Below are 22,898 nucleotides of genomic sequence, written 5' to 3'. Positions count from 1 at the left end.
AGTTAGAAGAGCTAGTGGGACAAGCATAAGATAAGGCTGAGCATTCATAACTAATAATAAGTGTCTGTATCATGATTTTGGGAGCTGGTTGGTGGCCAAAGAAAATCTGATTACAGCAACTAGCTCCCTCAAGTTCCAACTTCCCAGCTCTGAAGGATTGTTAACACAGAACTGTGAGCTAAAATAGACTTTTCTCCCTTAAGTTGCTTTTGTCAGGGCATTTTATCACAATAATGGAAAAAGAAACTAAGACACAGCCCCACTGCTCTAAAATACTACATGTTCTACAGGTAAATGATTCTTGTTAGAGTTAGTTCATCACCAACATGGTTTTGATATTCACAGCAGGCTGCCTCCTAACTACAGTGATACCCAGAAACAAACAAACAAACCAAAGTGCAAAGGTATCATTTGCTCATCTCTGTGAGGGGTCAAATTTGGACTGGAATTCTGGTTGAGGAATTCCTCTTTGGTCACCAACTTTATCAGATATGGTCTAAGTCCATGGGACCAACCACCTCTGCCTAACAGAAGCAAGCCACAGTGGTTTTTAAAAAGCAATATAATTCAGTATGAATGTGGCCTCAAGTCAGACAAACAGCCCAATGGAATGAAGAAACTTGAAATTTGAGAAATAAGCCCTCTCTCTATCCATTGATTCCAGACAAAAGTGCTATGACCATTCAATAGGAAATGAGAGTGCTTTCAAAACATGGTCTTGGGCTATATATTAACAAATCCTCACTGCATTCCACACTAGCCTAAAAAATTAGTTAGCAAGAATTTAAAAAGTTATACTCACAAGAAAATGGAGGAGGCAATGATTTATTAGCTATGGTACCAAATATGATAGATAAAAAGAAAAATTTATAAGCTCAACTTGTTTATAATTTTTTTCACTTCAAAAGGCACTAACTATTAAGGATATGAAAAGACAAACAAGAGGGAATTGGGAAAGGGCTAAGTTAGTAAAATGCTTGTCTTGCAATCATGAGAACCTGAATTTGATCACCAGAACCCAAGTAGAAGCAAGATGTGGGGCTGGAAAAATGGTTCAGTGGTTAAGAGCACTCACTGGCTGTTCTTCCAGAGGATCTGGGTTCAATTCCCAGCATCCATATAGTACACAATTGTCTGTACCTCCAGTTCCAAGGAATCCAACACCTCACACAGACACACATACAGTCAAAACACCAATGCACATAAATAAATAAATCTTTAAAAAAAGAAGAAGAAGAAGAAGAAGAAGAAGAAGAAGAAGAAGAAGAAGAAGAGAAGGAAGGAAGGAAGGAAGGAAGGAAGGAAGGAAGGAAGGAAGGAAGGAAGGAAGAAAGAAAGAAAGAAAGAAAGAAAGAAAGAAAGAAAGAAAGAAAGAAAGAAATCAAAGATGTGCATGTTTGTAATCCCAGCAATGTCAAGATAGGAGACAGATAGAGCCCTGAAGCTTGCTGGCCAGTCAGCCTAGTCTACTCGGTGAAGTTCCAGGTAGAAACCCTGTCTCAAACAGAAGGAGGAAGCAGCTAATAAACAATACCTTGAGATTGTACTCTGACTTCCACATACATACACACACACCTACATACATAAGGACAAGCATGCATGTGTGCACAGACACAAACACAGAGTAGAGATAAGGGAGGGAAGACAGAAAAGGAAAAGAAGGTGGACAACAATAGAAGGAACTTTTTTAATTATTTAGGGTAAAGAACTTGATTGTAGAATATTTAAAGAAAAATTCAACTCAGTAATAAGACAACATATAGCCCAATTTTAAAATGTGCCAACTATTTGAATAGAAGTTTTACCAAAGAATATTTAAGAATGGCCAGTATAAGTTTGAGGATGTAGCATGCACATATCCTTAAGTATGAATCCCAGTACCACCAGCACCACCACCAAAAACCAATCAAACAAACAAACAAAATAACAGAATGGCCAATGTTAGACTTTTTGTCACTGTGACAGATACTGACAGAAACAGTTTAAACAAGGGAAGATTTCTTTTGGTTCACAGCCTTAGGAGCTGGCTTCATTGCTTTTAGGACTTTGATGAGAAAGAGCATCATGGTGAGTGGAGCATATATGACAGAAGAGCCTGCTCACCTCACAATAGGCAGAAAGCAGAGAACTGAACAGGAAGAGTCCAGAGACAAGATATATCCTTCAAAAGCATACCTACAGTGACACACTGCATAACAGTGGGCACCTGGGATGTCTGGTAAGAGTATGAGAGTAAAGAACTGAGCTAGACAAACATAACTACTTGTTTAGTAATTTTTTTGTTTGTTTGTTTCATTTAAACTGAAAGTTGACTTCTTCAATCAAGAAATGTTTTTGCAGCTTGGTAGTAGTGGACATGCCTTTAATCCCTGTACTTGGGAGGCAGAGGAAGGTAGATCTCTGTCTCTGTATTTCAATGCCAGGTTGGTCTACAGAGCAAGTTCTAGGACAGACAGGGCTGCACAGAGAAACCCTGTCTTAAAAAGTAAATAAATAAGTAATAAATACAAAGTACAATTATCTTCTTTCAAGACTCTCCCAACACAAACACTGGATTTCGTCCACTTGATTTTTGTTTTCTGTCAAATATTTTAAATAGTGTGTTATAAGGCAGAGGTATCTGAGGTATTAAGCAACCATGACAGCTCAAGGATCACACAAGCAAGCCTTTGTGCCAGGATCCTGTTTTACACTTGTGGGCCTGGGCAGCTCATTGCTTGTACTTATGGAGTACAACAGCCCACTGCCTGACAGCACTCCTGAGACAGGTACCTTTGGTGACTTCTTGTTTCAGAAATTCTATCTGAACAAACACAAGAGGGCTCTGGAGAGAGGAAAAAGAAAAAGATGGAGTACTCCTCTAAAACGTGAGATCAAAGGTCCTATGACACAATGGCTTCTCCTAATATCCTCACCTTTCATTTACATAAATAAGATAAAAAGCAACAGACATAGCATAGGACCTAGAAGGCCCTCAATTACTTCTGTCTGTCTCCTTCCAAGCATGTGGGTTCCAGTGAAGTGTTATGTTGGCTTTTACCAGAATGCTCACAGAAGCCCTTCCATCCTGGTGAGGCTACCCTTTTCCTCCCATTGTCCAGCCTCATTAAAAGCAGGACTCCTAGAAAGATTCTCAGGAGTTGACCCTGTGCAAATATATGGAAAGACTAAGGCTCACTTTGGCAAGATTCAAGCATGTCATAGTACCTGCTTGAAGCAAGACATCCTGGCACTTGTGCCACCTCCCTTAGGCTCTCAATTCTGACTGCAAAGAATTAATTGAAGCCCTGCCATGTTCCTTACACAGAAGTTCTTCCTTTTTGATGATTTCAGAATGCTGAAAATTCAAACATTTTAAACCATATTGTCTCTCTAGATCATGGTTTTGACAAAGTTCACATATAGTGGTCCTGTACACCTTTAATCCTAGCAGAGGTGGAGGCAGGAAGACCTCTATGAGTTTGAGGTCAGCCTGGTCTACATAGCAAGTTTCAGGGCAACCAAAGCTACACAGTAAGATCCTATCTCAAAACAAAACCTCATCTCTCTGGCACATGGTTTAATAAAAATTGCTGCTGGGCAGTGGTGGCACAAGCCCTTAATACCAGCACTTGGGAGGCAGATCCAGGTGGATCTCTGTGAGTTCAAGGCCAGACTGGTCTACAGAGTGAGATCCAGGACAGGCACCAAAACTACACAGAGAAACCCTTTCCATTTTTAGAAGCTCAAAATCATTCACTTACAAAACACTCAGGGCATCACTGAAGGTAAGCACTGTGGATACAGAAGGAGGGAGACACAGACCAGCTCCCATGGAATGCCCCAATCATACCTTCTCTGTGGTACTACCTGAAGGTCAAGTAGGCACTAGATTAAGAAAATGAGACTCCTCTAGACAACCCAGGAATTCACCTTGAGGTTAAAGGCAAACAGGTGGTTCTCAGTTGAAGTCCCTTGTAAACCTGATTTATTCCAGTAACCCAGAATCCAATGCCCTCCAGATTTTATTCCTAAATCAGTAGGACCTGACTCTACCTCTAAATAACAGCAAACAAGGTATGCTCAATTCAGATATGACACCTTTGTCTGTAAGGAATCATGGTCAGGGTAGTAACCTCTCCCTTACTCAGTAACTGAAGGTAAGGCAGTATCAGCTCCTCTGCAGTGCTAGTGCCTGGTCTGTGGGAGACAATAGAGAAAAATTGAAGGTCAATCATTGTAGCATGAACAAGACAAGGGACTCTTGAGAAGCTCACAGTCTGATGTGACCAACTCCAGACTGAGAGTTGCCCTCCAGAGCACTACAGGGATACTGGAGGGACAGCACTCATACTGCTAGGGAGAGGATGTGGTGGTTTGATCAAGAATGACCCCCACAGACTCATATATTTGAATGCTTAGTCACCAGGGAGTGGCACTGTTTGACAAAGGATTAGGAGTTGTGGCCTTGTTGGAGGAAGTGTGTCATTGAGGAAAGCCCTTCTCTCTGCTTCTCTGCCTACAGATCAGGATGATTAGATCTCAGCTACTGTTCTAGCACCAGCCTACAGAGTGCCATGCTCCCTGCTATGATGATAATGGACTACACCTCTGAAACTGTAAGCAAGCCCCCAATTAGGTGCTTCCCTTTCTGAGAGTTGCCTTGATCAGTATGTTTCTTCACAGCAACAGAACAGTGACTATGATGAGACATTACTGGAATAACTCAGGAAAGATAAACAGAGGTCCTTTCATCGACGGGAAGAGGGGTTGAGGTAAAGAAAGCATCCACAGAGGGACACACTGCCAAGACTGGAGTTATAAAAACTTTTTAGATGTTCTGGAAACCACAAATACACTTGCATAACAAGGACTGAGGACAGTGATGTGGGTCATCAGGAAACAAGGCTGGAGACATCAGTAAGAAGCTAACTACTTAAGGGTCTGAACACTAGGTGAACAAGGGTCCTGTGCCAAAGGAGGATGAAATGGAGTCAAATTTGCATTAAAACATGCCTTGTCAGGATCTTCTGGAAAAAGCACTGGGGCAACATAAGCAGCATGGAGACCAACACAAGTCTCTGTCAGTTGGCTGGCAAGAGAAAGGCGTGGACTAAGCTGCTCACCATGGAAGATAGAGACTGATGGAGATATTCCAAAGTAAAGTGACGACAACTGAGGGGAGAAGATGAGAGCAAGAGATACATAGATCCCTCTGAAATGTGTATGTTTTTTAAAAAAGGCACAAGGGATGGAATTCTCATTAGGAGGCTGGAGGGATGGCTCAGTGGGTAAACACACTTGCTGTGAGCATGAGGGCTTGAGTTTGAGGACCCAGAACCCATCCATGTAAACCAGGTGATTTAGTATCTTTAATCCCAGTGTTCCTATGGTGAGATGAGAAGCAGAGACGAGAGAATCCCCAGAAGCTCACAAGCCAGCTATCACAGCAAGACCCTATCTCAAACAAGCTGAAAGGTGAAGTGACACCCAAAGCTGCCCCTGGCTGTCTACCCACGTGCTTCTGCAAACATGCACATGCACAAAAATCATTTTTCAAAAGGAAAGAAACTCTCATTAAGGATTGACTAGCAGGTAAATCTCTGGAAGAGAAAACAAAAGTCCCCAGAGAAAGTGGTTAATATGAGATTCATTGCATAACAACCCTAATATCTAAGAGAGATAAGCCCTGTTCAAATTTTAAATACACTGATTGTACTAAGATAATTCTAACTACAAAGCTTAATCTGATTTTCTTAATGAAATCTAAGATGAAAAGAAAACTTATTTTTTGAGACAGGGTTTCTCTGTGCAGCCCTGGCTGTCTTGGAACTCACTCTGTAGACCAGGCTGGCCTCGAACTCACAGAAATCTGCCTGCCTCTGCCTCCAGAGTGCTGGATTAAAGGCATGTGCCACCACTGGCTGGGTTTTTTTTTTTTCTTTCTAAATTTATTTATTTTTATTTTATGTACATTGGTGTTTTTGCCTGCATGTTTGAGGATGTCGGCTCCCTTGGAACTAGAGTTACAAATAGTTGTCAGCTGCTGTGTGGGGACAGGGAATTGAACCCAGGTCCTCTGGAAGAGCAGCCAGTGCTCTTAACCACTGAGCCATCTCCTTAGGGCCCAAGAAAACATTTTTTTTTTTTCAAGACAGGGTTTCTCTGCGTAGCTTTGGTGCCTGTACTGGATCTTGCTCTATAGACCAGGCTGGCCTCAAACTCACAGAGATCCACCTGGCTCTGCTTCCCGAGTGCTGGTATTAAAGGTGTGCGCCACCACCGCCCAGCGAAAACATTTTTAATACACTTGATTCTGTTGTCTTCTTAGAATGCCTTTATCAGAGCTGTCAAATATCTCAGGATTCTGGAAACAGGATTTCTCATACTTACACAAATAGCACTGTCTATATGATCAGCTTAAGGGAAAAGGTTCTGCTTCAAAAGGATAATTTATTAGAAGAGTAAAGACAAAATAAGAAGAAAACCAAGGTACACTTCTGACTGGCTGTGCCCTAGAGTTTAAGGGACAACCCCCACCCCTCAGAATGTCACCCAAGGCCTCCCTGTTGTCCCCTTCCCATTCCATGATAGCCAGTATGAGCCAGAGGAAGCTCCCAGTAGAAGCCAAGGCTTAGGTGAACAGGCCTCAACATTTACAGGCCCTGTCAGAATGCACTATTCTTACCTGTATACAATTCTTTCCCTCTGTAAATCTTCCAAGGCACAGCACAGCTCTGCAGCATAGAACACAGCTCTCGGCTCCTCAAAGCCAGGATTGCCCAGGTTGTAAATGTGGTACTTCAAATCCCCTCCATTCATAATGGTTAGCACCAAGCACAAGGAATCCTTGGTTTCATAAGTGTAGGCTAAACTAACCTAAAGACAACAGCATCATAAAAAACAATATACAAAAAAAAAAAAAAAAATCTGCTTGTTTACTCTTGACTTACTCTATTTGCTAACAATAACCTGAATTATCTGTTAGGTTTATATAATTAGAACACCTAAACACTATGTGCTTCAGAGAAGTACACACCACACATCATGTCTCTGGATCTTTACTTAGCCAAGTGCTCACTGCAGCTCTGCATGGAAAGTGAATAGGTGGATACTGATTTCTCCACACTGTGATCTAACTGTGTGACACTAAGAACTTCTGGTGCACCTGCATTCAGCAGTTCTGGCAAGAGCTTGCTGCTCTACACTCCTTCAACATTTGGTGATGTTGATCTTTTTGGTTTGAGCCAAGATGGTCAGGTATAATGGCTTCTGATTGTGTCATTTTGTTGTTGCTTTGTGATGCTGAACCATATCCCCAGTCTTTAGTTTTGGAAGACTTGGTTCATTATGTAGCCTAGGTTGGTCTCTAACTCATTAGATGGCCAGGGCAAGCCTTGAACTATAATTCATGTTTTAATGTGCAATGAATACCACTCCCATAGTTTTTCATAAATTTATTAGTCAGTTGCAGCCTTTTTTATGAAAGGCCTTTATGCTTTTTGTTTTCTTTTGCTTTTTGAAGAAATGAAGATTTTCCAGTCTGGCCCTGAGCTCCTGGGATCAAGTGATCCTCCTGCCTCAGTTTTCTAAGCAGCTGGGATTACAGGTGCATCTGGTCAAAAGTAATATTACTTCTCCTTTCTCCTCTTCCTATTAGTTGGATCTAGTGCCTCACATCTGTCAGGCAAGTACTCTCCCCCAGAGCTACATACCCAGACCCGGTAAGTTTTTCCTCCCCTTTCTGTAGGCTTGTATGATAATTCAAACACAAATATATGCATGCACATATGAACTCACCCTGCTGGATATGGGCTGTGATTATACTTAACTCATTTGATCTCTAGATCAACTGAGAAGAGGCAGCATCTTCACAACACTGTATTACTCAGTCTGGGAACACGTCCCCTCTCTGCTAAGACATTCTTTAACTCCTTATAATAGCATCTTACATTTCTAAGTACAGAAGTCCTGCATATTTTGTAGGACTTTTGCCTAGACTGTGATGATTCTTGGTGCTACTTACGTTATTTTTATACTTATGTTCATTTACAGGCTAGGGAGATGACTCAATGGATAAGAGTGCTGGCCATGTTGACATGAGGACCTGAGTTTTGACCCCAGTTTAAAAAGAAAAAAAGAAAGGTAATAGAGCAGGACACTCAATATCCTCCTCTGGCCCTAATCCCAGCACTCTAGAGTCAGCGGCAGGTAGATCTCTGTTAGTTCAAGGCTAGCCAGGTCTACAGAGCGAGGTCAGGCTCCAAAGTTACACAGACAAACCCTGCCTCAAAAAAACAAAAATAAGCTGGGCGGTGGTGGCGCACACCTGTAATCCCAGCATTCAGGGGGCAGAGGCAGGTGGAGCTCTGTGAGTTTGAGGCCAGATTGGTCTACAAAGCTAGTACAGGACAGGCTCCAAAGCTACAGAGAAACCCTGTCTCAAAAAAATAAAATAAAATAAAATAAAATAAACAAAAAAGAATATACACAGGTATGTATTTGGTATATACTTACATGTACTGACATTGATACAGACATATGCACACACACGCACCTCCTAACTGCTTGTGGCTGATTCACTTCTGGTCATTTAGTTAAATCCTATGTTGGTTATCTAGAAAGTCTAGGATTGTCTCCTCATACAGTTACATTGTTCAGAAATACAATCTTTTACTCCTTTACCTCCTTCTCTGGCTCTATTCTTATCTAATTTAACCCTAACTCCTTCCCTTTATTTTGTTGCACTGGCTAGAATTGCCATACAATATGAAGTAGAGACAGTGAGAGTGGGTGTCCTAGACATGGGGGCAGGCATTCCAATTGCTCCACATGATAAATGATGTGTACTAGAAAGTAAAGCTAGTGTGCTTACAGCTCTTGACATTTTGGTTGTAAGCTTAGCTTTGCTTAGCACTCTTAATCATAAATGGGACCTGGATTTTAATAAAAAGCTTTCCTTACAACTATTAAAATGACTATATGGTTCCCCCTTTATTCTAGTAATATAATAAATTATATTAATTTTCATGTCTTGAATAAATCCAACTTGGTCAACATTTTTTTATTAAACCCTAGGAGAGTAAAGTTGCAGGTAGAAGGGAGAGGGTTGAGAATGAGGAAAGTGGGATGACGTATCCACAGCATCCCTGCTTTCCACTTCATCATCAACTAACATATGTTGGACCATAGTTAAAATGAATGGTATTTCTCATTCATGCTTCAAGAAACAAAGACCCTTACTTTCTCCCCTCCTGTAAATGAGTATCCATCCGACATACACTTAATGCATATTAAATAATACTGAGAACCATTTATCATGCCAGCCTTGATCTAGATACCAGGAACCAGTGGCAAACAAGAACCAAAGGGTTCTTCTTCTCTATCCTGTAAACATCAGACAGTGAGGCACAGAATGACTAATGCAGAAATAGAAAGCAGTGATATTCAAGGATGAACAGAGGTGGTGGCCATATTCCAGACAGAGGGCACACCCAGCTCCAAGGTCTGATGGGACATCTTGGTTAGCTGAGTGGTAGAGGCTGCAGTGCCTTAGTGCCTGAGAGGATGGAGCAGAGTTAAATTTCACTCTCAGTATGAAGATGACCACAGGACAGTTAGTGTAGGAAAGTGTAGACCAATTTAACTCCTTCACAGATTATTGCTTCATGGGACACAGACTGCAAACGGCAAGTGCAGACAGAGAGAACTCAGGAGAGGGTACTGCTGCATAGATGAGGTAGCAGTGGGAAGGACCATGAATCAAGGATACAGAACCTGCCAATGATTCATTGTAAACAGGAAAAAAAAAAAAAAAAACCAGAATCACAGATAAAATGAAATATGTCCAGGTTCTTTGGAAGAAGCTAAAAAATAGAAACAAAATTATGTTGTTTCATAAACCATAACTACTTATATCCTTCTCATAAAGCTAAATTTGAGGTTTCTATGTTTCAATGTAGTACATACAACATGTTTAAATAGCTCTAAGATGTGTGTATTTTATTGAAGACTATCATTTCACTCCTTGTGAAACTGTCATAATAAACACATAGAGTCATTCTACTAAATACAGAATGCTGGCTATGAAGAGGTGCTAGTTTGGTACATCTGTCTCTACAAAGCAGATAATCTTTTTGTTTGTTTGTTTTTTTCAAGACAGGGTTTCTCTGTAGCTTTGGAGCCTGCCCTGGATTAGCTCTGTAGACCAGGCTGGCCTTGAACTCACAGAGATCCACCTGCCTCTGCCTCCCGAGTGCTGGGATTACAGGCGTGTGCCACCACCACCCGGCCAAAGCAGATAATCTTGATACCAAGAAATAGATGACTTCAATGAAATAAATTTTAACACTAGAAGACATCTTATAAGCATCGTTCATCCTCTGGCTTAACCAGTCTTTATACTTCAAAAGGAATATCTAAGTAGGAGTGGGGAAACCACACTATACAACACAGAGCCTACAACCTGGGGTCACTCCTCTGTTTCACACCACTCCACTCCATCTTCAGTTCTTATCTTCAATAGTGAGGATGAAATTTGAAAGCTCTTACAATTGGAGTATGGTAGTTGAAGGTCCAGTGGCAAACACTTAAGGTGCAGAAAATAAAAATAAAGAAAAATCAAAGGATGGAAAAGAGACTGAGATCAGAGAGGAGAGGATGCCCACTTTAGAAGGACTAGAAAAAGAACCTTCAAGTACCTCAAAGTAACCATGCTGATGGGCCAGAGCTGATCAACAGGAGGCAGCTAACACATGAGCTTGGCTATCGTAGGGCATTAGGATTCATCAAGGTGTGAAGAAGACCTGACAGCATAGGATGGTGGGCAGCATAAAACTGGTAACAAGTCACAGATCAATAGCAGGATCAGTACTGCCCTATGCTCGCCAAGCAAGAATAAGAGGGACATCATTATAAAATGAAATTATTTCCAATAGGGGACAACACAACTCCACAAAAACTCAATGAAGAAACACACCCCTGAGTCCATGACTCGAATAAGAGTTTACTGCAGGACTGCCGGCCAAATGCTACGACTCAAACAACACACAAGGGAAGACCGAGGTGGTTAAGCTTTGTCACCTTGATAGGATTCAGAATCACCTAGAAGACAGACCTCTGTGTCTGGGAGGGTGTTTCCAGAAAGGTTTAACTGAGGGAAGACCTCCGGTGAACACTGGAGGCACCGTCCCAGGGCCTAGGGTCCCATCTGAATAAAGGGAGAAAATAAGCTGGCAGCGGCATTCACAGCTCTGTTTCCTGATGCACTTGTAATGTGACTAGCCACTGTACTTTCTGGACACCACACCTTGTCTGATGTGACAGGCTGGACCCCTTCTCAAACCATGAGCCAAAAGAAACCCTTCCTACTTAAATTGCTTCAGACACAAATTTTTTGTTTGTTTTGTTTTTTGAGACAGGGCTTCTCTGTGTAACCCTGGCTGTTCAGGAACTCACTCTGTAGACCAGGAAGACCTTAAACTCACAGAGATCTGCCTGCCTCTGCCTCCAAAGTGCTGGGATCAAAGGCGTGTGCCACCACTACCCGGCCCTGGACAAGCATTTTATCACAGCAACAAGAAAAGTAACTGATACCATAACTAAAATAAGATACTTACTACAAATCTACTATGCAATTTTTCTAAGATTCTTTTCTCATTCAGAGCCAGAGTTTCACCTTTCCTCTTCTTTATTCTCTTTTTTTCTAGTTTTTTGCAGGCATACATTTTTCCTGTAGCTCGTACTTGACAGGCACAAACCTAGGGGGGGAAAAAGGATTATATATACCTGACATTTTTAGGGTATATGAAGTAAACCGTTTTCTCTATGATAATCTTCCCTGGTAAAGGCTGGACACAGCATGTGATAAGCCAAGGCCATCTGGGTATTGATAACTGGAAGTTTTCAGCTGAATCTTCCTCTGACTCCCACTTTCTTGTCAACAGTAGCTGTTGGGAGTAAGTGAATGAAACAGTGTGCTTTATCAAGACACAAAGGGAACTTGTGTTTGTGTGTGATCATGCCGAGTCGATTTAAGGGTGTCCTGATACGTCTTTAGATTCTTACAAAATCAAAGATTTCAGAATATAAAATTTGAATAATTCTGAATTTTTTAAAAATTAAAACATTCAAGGTTAGGCGCAATGGCTTCATGTCCTCAGGAAGCTAAAGCAGGGACCATCACTCTCCTGCCAAAGATGAAGTCAAGATGGCGACGCAAGATCACACAACTGGAAATGGCGAAAAGGACTTGACCTTGGGCTTGTACAGCTCTGAAGTACATGCTCTTCTCACCACACTGTGCTACCTTTGGAACCAGCCATGAACCCAAATGCTTTCCACTGTGCTTGCTTGCCTCAGGAAGCTGGAGACTGACTTCACAGCACTTAAAGCATAAGCAAAAGAATTACTGCTGGCAAAGTAAGTAAATTATGTTGTTGTTACTGTTTTAAAGCTTAAAGCAGAAGTACATTTTGCTCAAAGATCCACCTTCATTTCAAGTTGCCTCAAATTACTCTTTTTTTGTTTGTTTGGTTTGGTTTTTTTTTTTTTTTTTTCCCCGAGACAGGGTTTCTCTGTGTAGCTTTGCACCTTTCCTGGGACTCAGCTGATAGCCCAGGCTGGCCTCAAACTCACAGAGATCCACCTGGGATTAAAGGCGTGCACCACCACCACCACCACCACCACCACCACCACCACCACCCGGCTAGTAAAGTCTTTTTTTTTTTTGCCGGAGCTGAGGACCGAACCCAGGGCCTCAAGCACTCTACCACTGAGCTAAATCCCCAACCTTAAATTATTCTTAAAATGCACAATAAGGAGCTAGAGAGATGGCTCAGAGGTTAAGAGCACTGGCTGCTCTTCCAGAGGTCCTGAGTTCAATTCCCAGCAACCACATGGTGGCTTACAACCATCTATAATGAGATCTGGTGCCCTCTTCTGGCCTACAGGCATACATATAGGTAGAACGTTGTATATAGAATAAGTAAATAAATCTTTAAAAAAAAAAAAAAAAAAAAGCTTTAAAAAATGCACAATAAGGAGATAAGTGTATAGGCAAAGTTGATACATTACCTGAGCTCATGTTTGTGGATGACTGGCTACCTTTCTAACAGAATTACTGGCATAATTGGCACAGGTTACTCACCTCTCCAAATCCGCCTTTTCCTAGAACTCTGTAATGTCTGAACGTGTTCTTTGTTACTGGCTGCCTAACCAATTAAAAAAAAAAAGTTTCAGATCTCACATTGCACTGTTATTTTAAAATAGAAAAGCCAACCTAGAGCTGGTGTTAATATTATCTGTTGGCCCATGTTTCCTGAAACAGAGTGCCTAAGACAAAGGTGTCTATGGTCAGGACTCACAGCTCTCAACTTTTTAGTCAGAGAAACAACCACACTTAAAATTTAGTAAAGTCACGACGTAAAACATAGAACAGTTCAATTACCCTCTCTAATTTAAGATGAGTATACAAGCAGCCCATTCTAGGAAATACATGTGTTTACAGCTCATGGATCAATCTCTGGCATACTTAAAAACCTGTCAAAAGGCTGCTGAGGAAAACTACATAAAATAGTACACTTTCCTTTAAGTAAAGTACCTCAAAATGTAACCTCTCCAAAAAAAAAAAAAAAAAAAAAAAGAGAAAGAAACACACATATATATCCATGCATGGTGAGTGTGGTGGCACATACCTTCAATCCCAGTACTCAAGAGGTAGAGGCAAGCAGATCTCTGTTTAAGGCCAGCCTGGTCTACATAGCAAGTACCAAGCCAACCAGACAACATAATGAAACCTCATCTCAAAAATGGGGGTGGGGGGTAATGTCAACTATCAGTTTTTAAAATAGTTGTTTTAGGAATAATAATCACAATAATCATATTAGGTGGCTAATATGTTTGTGTTATTTCTTTTGTGCACCATATACTGGGCTACACATTGCACATGCATCTACTAGCAAGAATAAAGCAGCACAGGGTATTATGGTGGTTTGAATTAAAATGGCCCCCATAAGCTCATGTGTGCTGCCATGCTTGCCATCAAGATGATATTGGATTAAACCTCTGAACTGTAAGACAGCCCCAGTTAAATGTTTTTCTTTTATAAGAGTTGCTGTGGTCATGATTGTGGTGATATTTTATTTGTATGTTAATAAATAAAGTTTGCCTGGAGATCAGAGTTCACACAGCGAGCCATAAACAGAAGTCAGGCATTGGTAGCATATGCCCTTAATCCAATCACAGGGCAGGCAGAGTCTCTGTGTGGTCAAGGACACAGCCAATCTGGAGACACAGCCTTTAACCTTTAATCCCAGTACCAACCATGAAGGTCTGTATAGACAGGCAGTGATGAGGAAGTGATATGGCTGGGCTTAGAGCCAATGAGAAGGCAGAATAGGAAAGCAAAAAAAAAAAAAAATGCAGGTTAGACCGGAAGAAGCTCTCTCTGCGGAAGCTACAGCGTGGTGGTAAGCTAAGGCTAGTTGTGGCTATTCACTATTTCTCTGATCTCTTTGGCTATTACTCCTGTATTTGGCTCTGTGTTTCTTATTTAATAAGACTGTTTCAAAATTCTTCTACACATGGTGTTTCTTCACAGTAATAGAAACCCTAACTAAGACATAGACATAAGTATCTCTGTACAAAAAAAAAAAAAAAAAAGGATCCATAGCTCATAGTGGTTAAGTCACTTGCCTAATTAGCAAGAATTTGAACAGAGGCTTAGATTGCAAAGTTTCAACTACTACACTGAATTACTACAAAGAAAGAGAGAACAGGGTCCACTGAATCAGAAGAAATTACATAACATTCTACCTACTAAAAATTTCCAGAACATAAAATAATACATATAACTCAAGATTTCCAGTAGTATTGTGATAGGTAGAAAAGTGACTTGAGAATCAAATAGTAAGCAATGTGAAAAGCTACTTTTATTTAGTATTAAATTAAAACCTACCTTTCCAGCCATTTCCATTGTAAAAATCGGCAGAAGTATATACTGTCTTGGTATTCTTCAAATGGTGTTTCACTCAAATAGGTATAGACAATTCTAGAAAAAAAATTATGCAATTATATACATTTAATATATAAGCATATGATAGCTGTGTCATGTATCCACTAAGTATCCACTAAGAAAGGTGCTTTATACACAACTTAGTATACAGAATTTGCTGTTATAGATGTTCATAGATTCTGGTGTTATCAGTGAACATATAAATTATTTAAAAGAAAGGGAGTCCCTTTACTCTCTGAAAGTCAGACGTTCTGTTTATGTGTATGGACAAGATAAATAATAATTCAAGAAAGAGAGTCCATCAGTAATGGGGCTTGGAAAATGGCTCAGTCAGTAGAGTGCTATGTAGCCATGAGGACCTAAGTTTGGATCACCAGAAACCATGTTAAAAGCCAGGGTTGGTTGTGTATATCTGAAATTCTTAGCACTTGGGAGGTAGAGATGAGAGGATCAGGAAATCATGGATATCTTTGACTACATAGTAAGATCAAGGTTAGCCAGGGCTACCTGAGAACCTCTCTTAAAAGCTCAGTGGTAGAGCGCTCGCCTAGCAAGCGCAAGGCCCTGGGTTCGATCCCCAGCTCAAAAAAAAAAAGCTAAATATTGCAGCCTCAATGCTTGGGAGTATGTGTAGGGGAGTAAAAACCAAAAGATTCTGAGGGGTTTGCTGGCCAGCTAGTCTAGTCAAAACAGCCATGTCCATATTCAGGGAGAGACCCCATCTCAAATAATAAGATGGAACACAACCAAAGACAACACTCAGTATTGACCTCTGGCATCCACACATGCACACACATACAAACATCTACATCTACTACAGATAAACATACAACAATGTTGGAATAGGAAGATAATAATTTAAAAGGCATTCAAGCTGGGCAGTCATGGTGCATGCCTTTATTTCCAGCACTCAGGAGGTAAAGGCAGGTGGATCTCTGTGAGTTCAAGGCCACCTTGAGTTCCAGGAAAGGCGCAAAGCTACACAGAGAAACCCTGTCTCAAAAAACAAAAACAAACAAACAAACAAAAAACAAAAAGGCATTCAAAGTGTTGCACAAGTGTGTATTTCAGGAGAAAGTCAACCTTTTACCAATAAAACAAAAGTGCTTAAATGTACAGTAATTGTCCTATGGTGGGAAATAATATATATTACACTATCTTTTTATGAAATGTAAATCACCTAATAAATTATTTATTCTACATATTTCTTTGTGTACACTATGTATATATTGTGTATGCATGTGCATGTGTGTATGCGGTACATTGACTGGCCACCAAACCCTTGGTCTCCACACCCAACGCTGGGGTTATAGGCACAAGTAGTCATATTGGGCTTTTATATGAGTAGAGGAGAGTTGAACTCAGGTCCTCTTGCTTTAACAGAAATATTCTTTAAACACTGAACCATCTCCCCACACTACATATTTATTTAAGAAATTATATGAAATTAGCCCTATATCTTGGATTTTATTTATAATTCTATTATAGGAGATTAAAATTCTTACTTGTGGGACTTGGGTTATGGTTCAGTGGTAGAGTACTTACATAACATCTGACATCCTGGGTTCAATCCCTAATAGCACAAAAATGAAACAAGGGTAGGTACGCTACTTCTAAGACAACAGGGCAGACAGAGCTACTGGAACAAGGCACAATTTATACAGATCACTTTTGGGCAGGGAAGAAATGATCTGGAGCCTACTGAAGAAGTTGGGGGTATGGACTGAAGCATTATAGAAGTTACCCAGATATTGCAAAAGAGGAAGTACTCAAGCACAAAGTCCAAATGGAAAAATACTGTAGTTTGTTTATGAAACTGGTAGTAGGAATTGAAGAGGCTCTGGAAATTCTTCCACGATTTCTTCTGAGTTTTAGAATCTGAGCCAGTCACATGATTTCCGTTTTACTTTATTTTTAAAGGGGTAGTTCATATGTTCTTGATAATGAGGATCCCCTCTGGGTACTGTGGCCCTCACAGGGGTGTGCACTAGTGAATAGGTATCTAGCCCTGAGACATACTGTGCTTTTCTGAAACTTCCTTCATGAGAAGACAGGAGGGTTCCCAACCACAGGACACACAATATTATTTTTCTCAAAGGTAGTGGAATGTCTGTTTCTTATTTACTAAAAAAAATATAACCCACAAAACAAAAGCTTTTCAGCCTCAGGCATTTGCAGAATGAAGGTGGGATTTTCAGAATGAGAATGGTGTCCTCAGTTTCAGTGTAAATACGCCACAGGAAGTTCTTTAGACCAGCCCTTGTTTTCCAATGACTCAAGGAGGCCTGACCCTGTCTCTAGGAAACCTTCCTTAGATGTTACCTTCTCTCATGATTGATATCTTTGTAAAAATTGGACAAATCAAGCTGGTGTGTGTCCTTGAGGAATGTGTCCATGTGAAAGTGTCAGCTGATCTGTCTTCAAGTAATATGACTCTCATATGTAAGCTACAGCAGAAAGAGTCACCTGGAGGACAGTACAGAAGTCAAGATCACCAGAACACCTACTTGGCAAGTCCTGCCTTAGCCATTCACAAGCAGGGGGGCTGAGGTCAATTATCCAACTTCCATGGCCTCAGTTTCTCGAGTGGTAAATCATGTCCATGAGGGACAAATGGAATAATATCTGTAAAGTAACTAATCTGCAGTTGTCATTACCACTGCATGCCTCTTAGTGCACGTATGACAGGAAGAGTTCATGACTCACCCCCAGTAGAGGAATTTAAAAGACAATAAAGTATAAAGTACAGGTCTCTCCTGGTGTCTCTGAAATCAAGAAAAAGGAAAAGTTTTACGTTTAACCACAATGTCCTAGGTGTGTAGTGAAGAAAGAGACAAGACTATATACCTTGTATGCCTTTGATACCAGAGAATAAAGCAAACAGAACCAACATCTTTTTGCAAAGTAAATTCAAGTGGGGGTGGGGGTTTATTCAGTGGTACAGTGCTTGCCTAGCAAGGGCAAGGCCCTGAGTTTGGTCCTCAGCTATAGAAAATGTGGAAGAGACAAACCAAAAGAAGGGAGAAGGAAGAAAAAGAACATCTGCAGACCACTGCAGGCATGTGCACATACCCCCCAACACACAGATGTTTTTATTATTTTTTTTTAAGTATTAACAACATTTTTAATCATTCAATCCTCAGTTACAATTACTTTGACTATAGCAACCAAAATCGTATATAACAAGGATCTTATATTTCAATACAGTATATCTGAATACTGTGTAATTGATTGTCACAATAATTTTTGGCATTTGATTATACATGCCTGTTTTTACAGTTTGAACAGGTCATGTTCCCCATAGGCTCAAATGTTGAATACTTGGTCTCTAGCTAGTAATGCTATTTCCAAGTCAGGGCTTGAGGAAGGAGGTCCTTTAGTGGTGTGCCTTTGAAAGCTTGAAACTGGTTCTGGGTCCTTTCCTGCTTCCTTCCTGTCCACTGCATGGTAAGCAGTCCTCTCATCATCATATTGCTAGCATCATGGTATTCTGCCTTACTGTAGACCAGTCACAGTGTGGGAGAGCTGGCAGAATCATAACTGCAGGATCTCCATGACTCGAGATAACAGCAGGATGGCAGAGAGGAGTCTCAGCGAGGGTCCAGTGTTGATGTTGTAGCAGAACCTGGGGGCCTTGAACCTTGGTTCATGGCAGTGAACACTTGCAAGCAAAGTTGTCTACATCACTGGTCAACATTGAAGGCAGTCAGGGTAGGAACTCAAACAGGGCAGGAACCAGGAGCTGGTACAGAGGCCATGGAGGAGAGCTGCTTACTGACTTGCTCCTTACTATTCCTTCTATTTTTTGAGATTATAATCACATTATTTCTCCCTACCTGCCCCCACTAAATGAACCTTCCCATATGGTCTTCCTTGCTCTTTTTCAAAAATATATATTTATTATTTAGGAATAAATATTATGATATATATTCTAAATAATAAATATGCTTATATGTTATATATATATATATATATATATATATATATATATATATATATATATATTCCTAAATATGTAAGTACAATCTGCTCAGTCTATGTACTACTATTTATTTGAATATTTTTAAGGCTGACCATTTGGTATTGGATAACCAATTGATGTACTCTTCCCTGGGGAAAACTTTCTCCCACTCTCAGCACTCCTTAATTGCCTGTAGTTCTTGGTGTAGCATTGAAACCTTGTGGCTTTACTCCAGCCATATTAGTATGTCTACTGTTGTTCTTGTTCATAAATAAGTATTTTAAAAAGATGTTTAATTCACTAGAACACCAGGAATTTGAATATTCAGTGAGAACAAGCAAATGATGACAAAATTAAAAATCTTTCCTGGAATGATGGTGCACACCTTCATCCAAGCACTGAGTTCAAGGCCAGCTTGGTCTATATAGTGAGATTCATGTCAGCCAGAGCTATACATTGAGAACCTGTCTCAAAAAAATTTTTTTGTTTTGTTTTTCAGAGAACATCTACTCTAATATCATGCCTGGCTAGAAAAGAAGAGGCAAAGCCAGGTGGTGGTGGGGCACGCCTTTAATCCCAGCACTTTGGAGGCAGAGGCAGGTGGATCTCTGTGAGTTTGAGGCCAGCCTGGGCTACAGAGTAACTTCCAGGACAACCAGGAAAGGCATCAAAACTACACAAAGAAACCCTGTCTCAAAAAACCACAAAAAAAGAAAGAAAGAAAGAAAGAAAGAAAGAAAGAAAGAAAGAAAGAAAGAAAGAAAGAAAGAAAGAAAGAAAGAAAGAAAAGAGGCAGGCAGAAACCATTTATCCATCTGTGGGCATAGGAAATTAACATCTAAACCATTCATCTCCTTAGCATGCAGAGTACTATACCTCAAGAAGCAGCCAGAGTAGATGGGGAACACTGACTTTTTTATTAGAACCTAAGTATCTGTACTGAGAAATCATAATTTTATGTTGAATAAATAAATGAGGAAATTAACTCTCTCTAGAGGTCTGCTCTCCCACTTACAACATCAAGACAGACCAAAATAAGCTAAAGAGATTTGAAAACCTGCTTGGGCTTTTTAAAAAATGTATAAGAAGGTCTTTTAAAAGCTCTGCAGGTAGAGGTGTTTATTACCAAACCTAGTGACCTGAGTTTGATCCCCAGACCCTACAGTATAAGGAGAGAACTGACTCCTGTAAGTTCTCCCCTCTACATGTGTGTCACGGCATGCACACACCACACACAAAAATAACAACCATAATTAAATATTTTTTTTTAAATTTAAGTAATTACTAGTCATTTAATAATGGTTAGGAGCTGGGTGGTGGTGTCATACACCTTTAATCCCAGCACTTGGGAAGCAGAGGCAGGTGGATCTCTGTGAGTTCTAGGCCAGCCTGGTCTACAGAGGGATAGCCAGGGCTACACAAAGAAACTGTCTCAAGAAAAAAAAATTAAATAATTAAACAAATAAATAAATATATAAATGGATTAGGGCTACATGCTGATAGATAGGAGTTTGTTGATGTCTGAACATCACATAGTGCTTACATAAACTGATACCACATCACTAGGCAATACAATCTTATGGGCTCACCATCATGTGTGTAATCTGTTAGTAACTGAAAGCTCTTATATGACACATGGCAATACCACCAGGAGTCAAAAATGAAGTTCTTACTCTTATTTCCATAGCGACTGAAAATAGTCCACCCTTCTGAACTGACCACCCTTTTCTCATTCCCACCCCTAACTTATGGCCTCTCTCTAACACTAGGGTATGGCTTCTTTATCGTATAGCACTCTACAATGCATGTGGTTTGCTGTCTGTATCTTCCCTCCATCAACATAGTTCTAATCAAGGTGGTAAAGGTCCTCCAATGGTAGAAGGAGGGGAGAGCTACCATACTGAATTGAAGAATGTCAGGGATTAAGAGGTAGAGATGTCTATAGTCTCTCTTCATTAATTCTTTTCTGCCAAAGGACCTACAACGTCAGTCACTCCTAAGCCTCAGATCCAGTCTCTCTGCCTCTCAGGTGACATGGGTGATTCAACTATTTATTTCTCAACTTTGATTATTCAAACACACCTCAAAACCCCAAAAGTCTGTGGATTCTACCATTGCCTCAGCCTCCTAAGCATCTCTAAAGCTCACTCATTTGTCTTCATTATTGTCTTCCTGTATAGTCAGGGTTCTCTTGAGGAACAGAACTGATAGAATGAATATATGGAATGTACAAGAGTGGCTCACAGGCTGTGGTCTAGCTAGTTCAACAATGGAAAATCAAGAATACAGTAGTTGTTCAGTCCATAATGTTAGGATTCTATACATGTGCAGCTTGGGGTCCTGTGTCTTACATCTTACATCATCAGTGGGTTGCAACCTGCCTCGTGGTCATGCAATCCCCACCTTAAAAAGCTTGACGCAGACCCCTAGACTCTGTTCTCTCTCTGTGTTCTCTCTCTGCTCCCGCCATCTTCCTTTCTGTCCAGGCCTGGCTCTCCTACCTCCTATCCCTTCTTTCTTTCTAATAAAGCTTTTTATAACTCTGACTTTTCCACCGGTAACTAGCGCTGCCACCAGTGCCGTTTATCATAACCATCACACAAGGCTGGATGTCTCATGTGGTCTTCATCATACACTACAATTCCAAAGAAACAGGCTCTAATGTGAAGAAAAAAAATTTCCCAGAGAGAGTGAAAACAAGCAGGCAAAGAGTAAGAGCGTCCTTCTTCCATGTCCTTTATATAGGTTACCACTAGAACGTGTGGCCCAGATTTAAGGTGCATCTTCCCACCTCATAAGATCTGAATTTAGTGGATCTTCTCATTTCAAATGATTTAATTAAGAAAAATCCCTTATAGGTGTGCCCAACACTTGCATTTTAGTTAATTACAGACATAGACAAGCTGACAACCAAGAATAGCCATTACAAGTCCACCCCATCAACTTGACACACAATCATACCTCCTTTTGTCATAATTTCCAAATGAAAACAATAGCCAGGTCATGATTATGCCTAACATGATATATTTATCCCATGTATAACTGCAAACACATTATAAATTTTAGTATAGGTGGCAAAGTCCCTTTGAGGGATATTCTTTTTGGTTTGTTTTGGTTTGTTTTTTTTGTTTTTTTCTGAGACAGGGTTTCTCTGTGTAGCTTTGCGCCTTTCCTGGAACTCGCTCTGTAGACCACCAGGCTGGCCTCGAACTTACAAAGATCCACCTGCCTCTGCCTCCCGAGTGCTGGGATTAAAGGTGTGCACCACCACCGCCTGGCGAGGGATATTCTTTTAGTATCTCAAAACTTAAATATGATTAACTGTTGGAACATGGTCCAAGAATGGAGTAGTGTGAAAGGAATTCTGAGTGCTTCTTAGAAAACAAGCTTTATGACCTGTTTCTTCAAAAACACAAATTTGTTCTTAGAATGCACTGTCATGCCCCTCCCAGGTATAACAGATAGAAATGAGTTTACTTTAGATTATTCATTAAAACTGATTATCATTATTTGTTTATATGTCTCTATGGAAAAGCATGTTGTTCCTTGTGTTGAACATCTCACTAATGTGATTGTCCTTAACTCCCAGGGTATAAATTGCCTGATATTCTGAATAAAGTTGGCTATTGCATGAGACTTTAGTCCACCTCATCTTTAGGCTCCATTATCACATAAATAGCTACACAAATACATTCTTAACAGAACATGACAGAAACACTCATGTCAATTATAATCTTTGTTTTGAAACTGATCCCATGGCCTTAGCCTTCCTGTGCTAACCATTCTGTATTTCCTCCACCCTCACCAAGCACCCCAGCTGGTTTTGGCTCTCTCCTGGACTGATCCATTACTGACAGGTCTGTGCCCTTTGTCATCTTGCCAGGATTGAGTTGGTGTAGTTCCCCACTGAGTGTAGTCACAGAACACAGTAGTACCAAGAGATGC

The 22,898-nt window shown here is 40.4% G+C and overlaps 1 protein-coding gene across 5 annotated transcripts in view; it reads right to left on the bottom strand.

Annotated features, from left to right (window-relative positions):
• Positions 1–22,898, bottom strand: part of Grk4 (G protein-coupled receptor kinase 4) — a 107,857-nt gene that overhangs the window by 29,904 nt on the left and 55,055 nt on the right. For all 5 annotated transcript variants that reach the window (XM_036201267.1, XM_036201268.1, XM_036201265.1 and 2 more), the window contains exons 6-9: positions 14,936–15,028; positions 13,127–13,190; positions 11,598–11,738; positions 6,668–6,858 (exon numbers count right to left, since the gene is read on the bottom strand). In XM_036201267.1, coding sequence (XP_036057160.1) covers positions 6,668–6,858; positions 11,598–11,738; positions 13,127–13,190; positions 14,936–15,028 — 489 coding nt within the window. The remainder of the gene's footprint in view (positions 1–6,667; positions 6,859–11,597; positions 11,739–13,126; positions 13,191–14,935; positions 15,029–22,898) is intronic.

This window comes from Onychomys torridus, chromosome 10 (genome assembly GCF_903995425.1).
Source record: "Onychomys torridus chromosome 10, mOncTor1.1, whole genome shotgun sequence".
NCBI lineage: Eukaryota > Metazoa > Chordata > Mammalia > Rodentia > Cricetidae > Onychomys > Onychomys torridus.
Note: the sequence above shows the minus strand (reverse complement) of the source record. Positions and strands in the feature narration are given on the sequence as shown.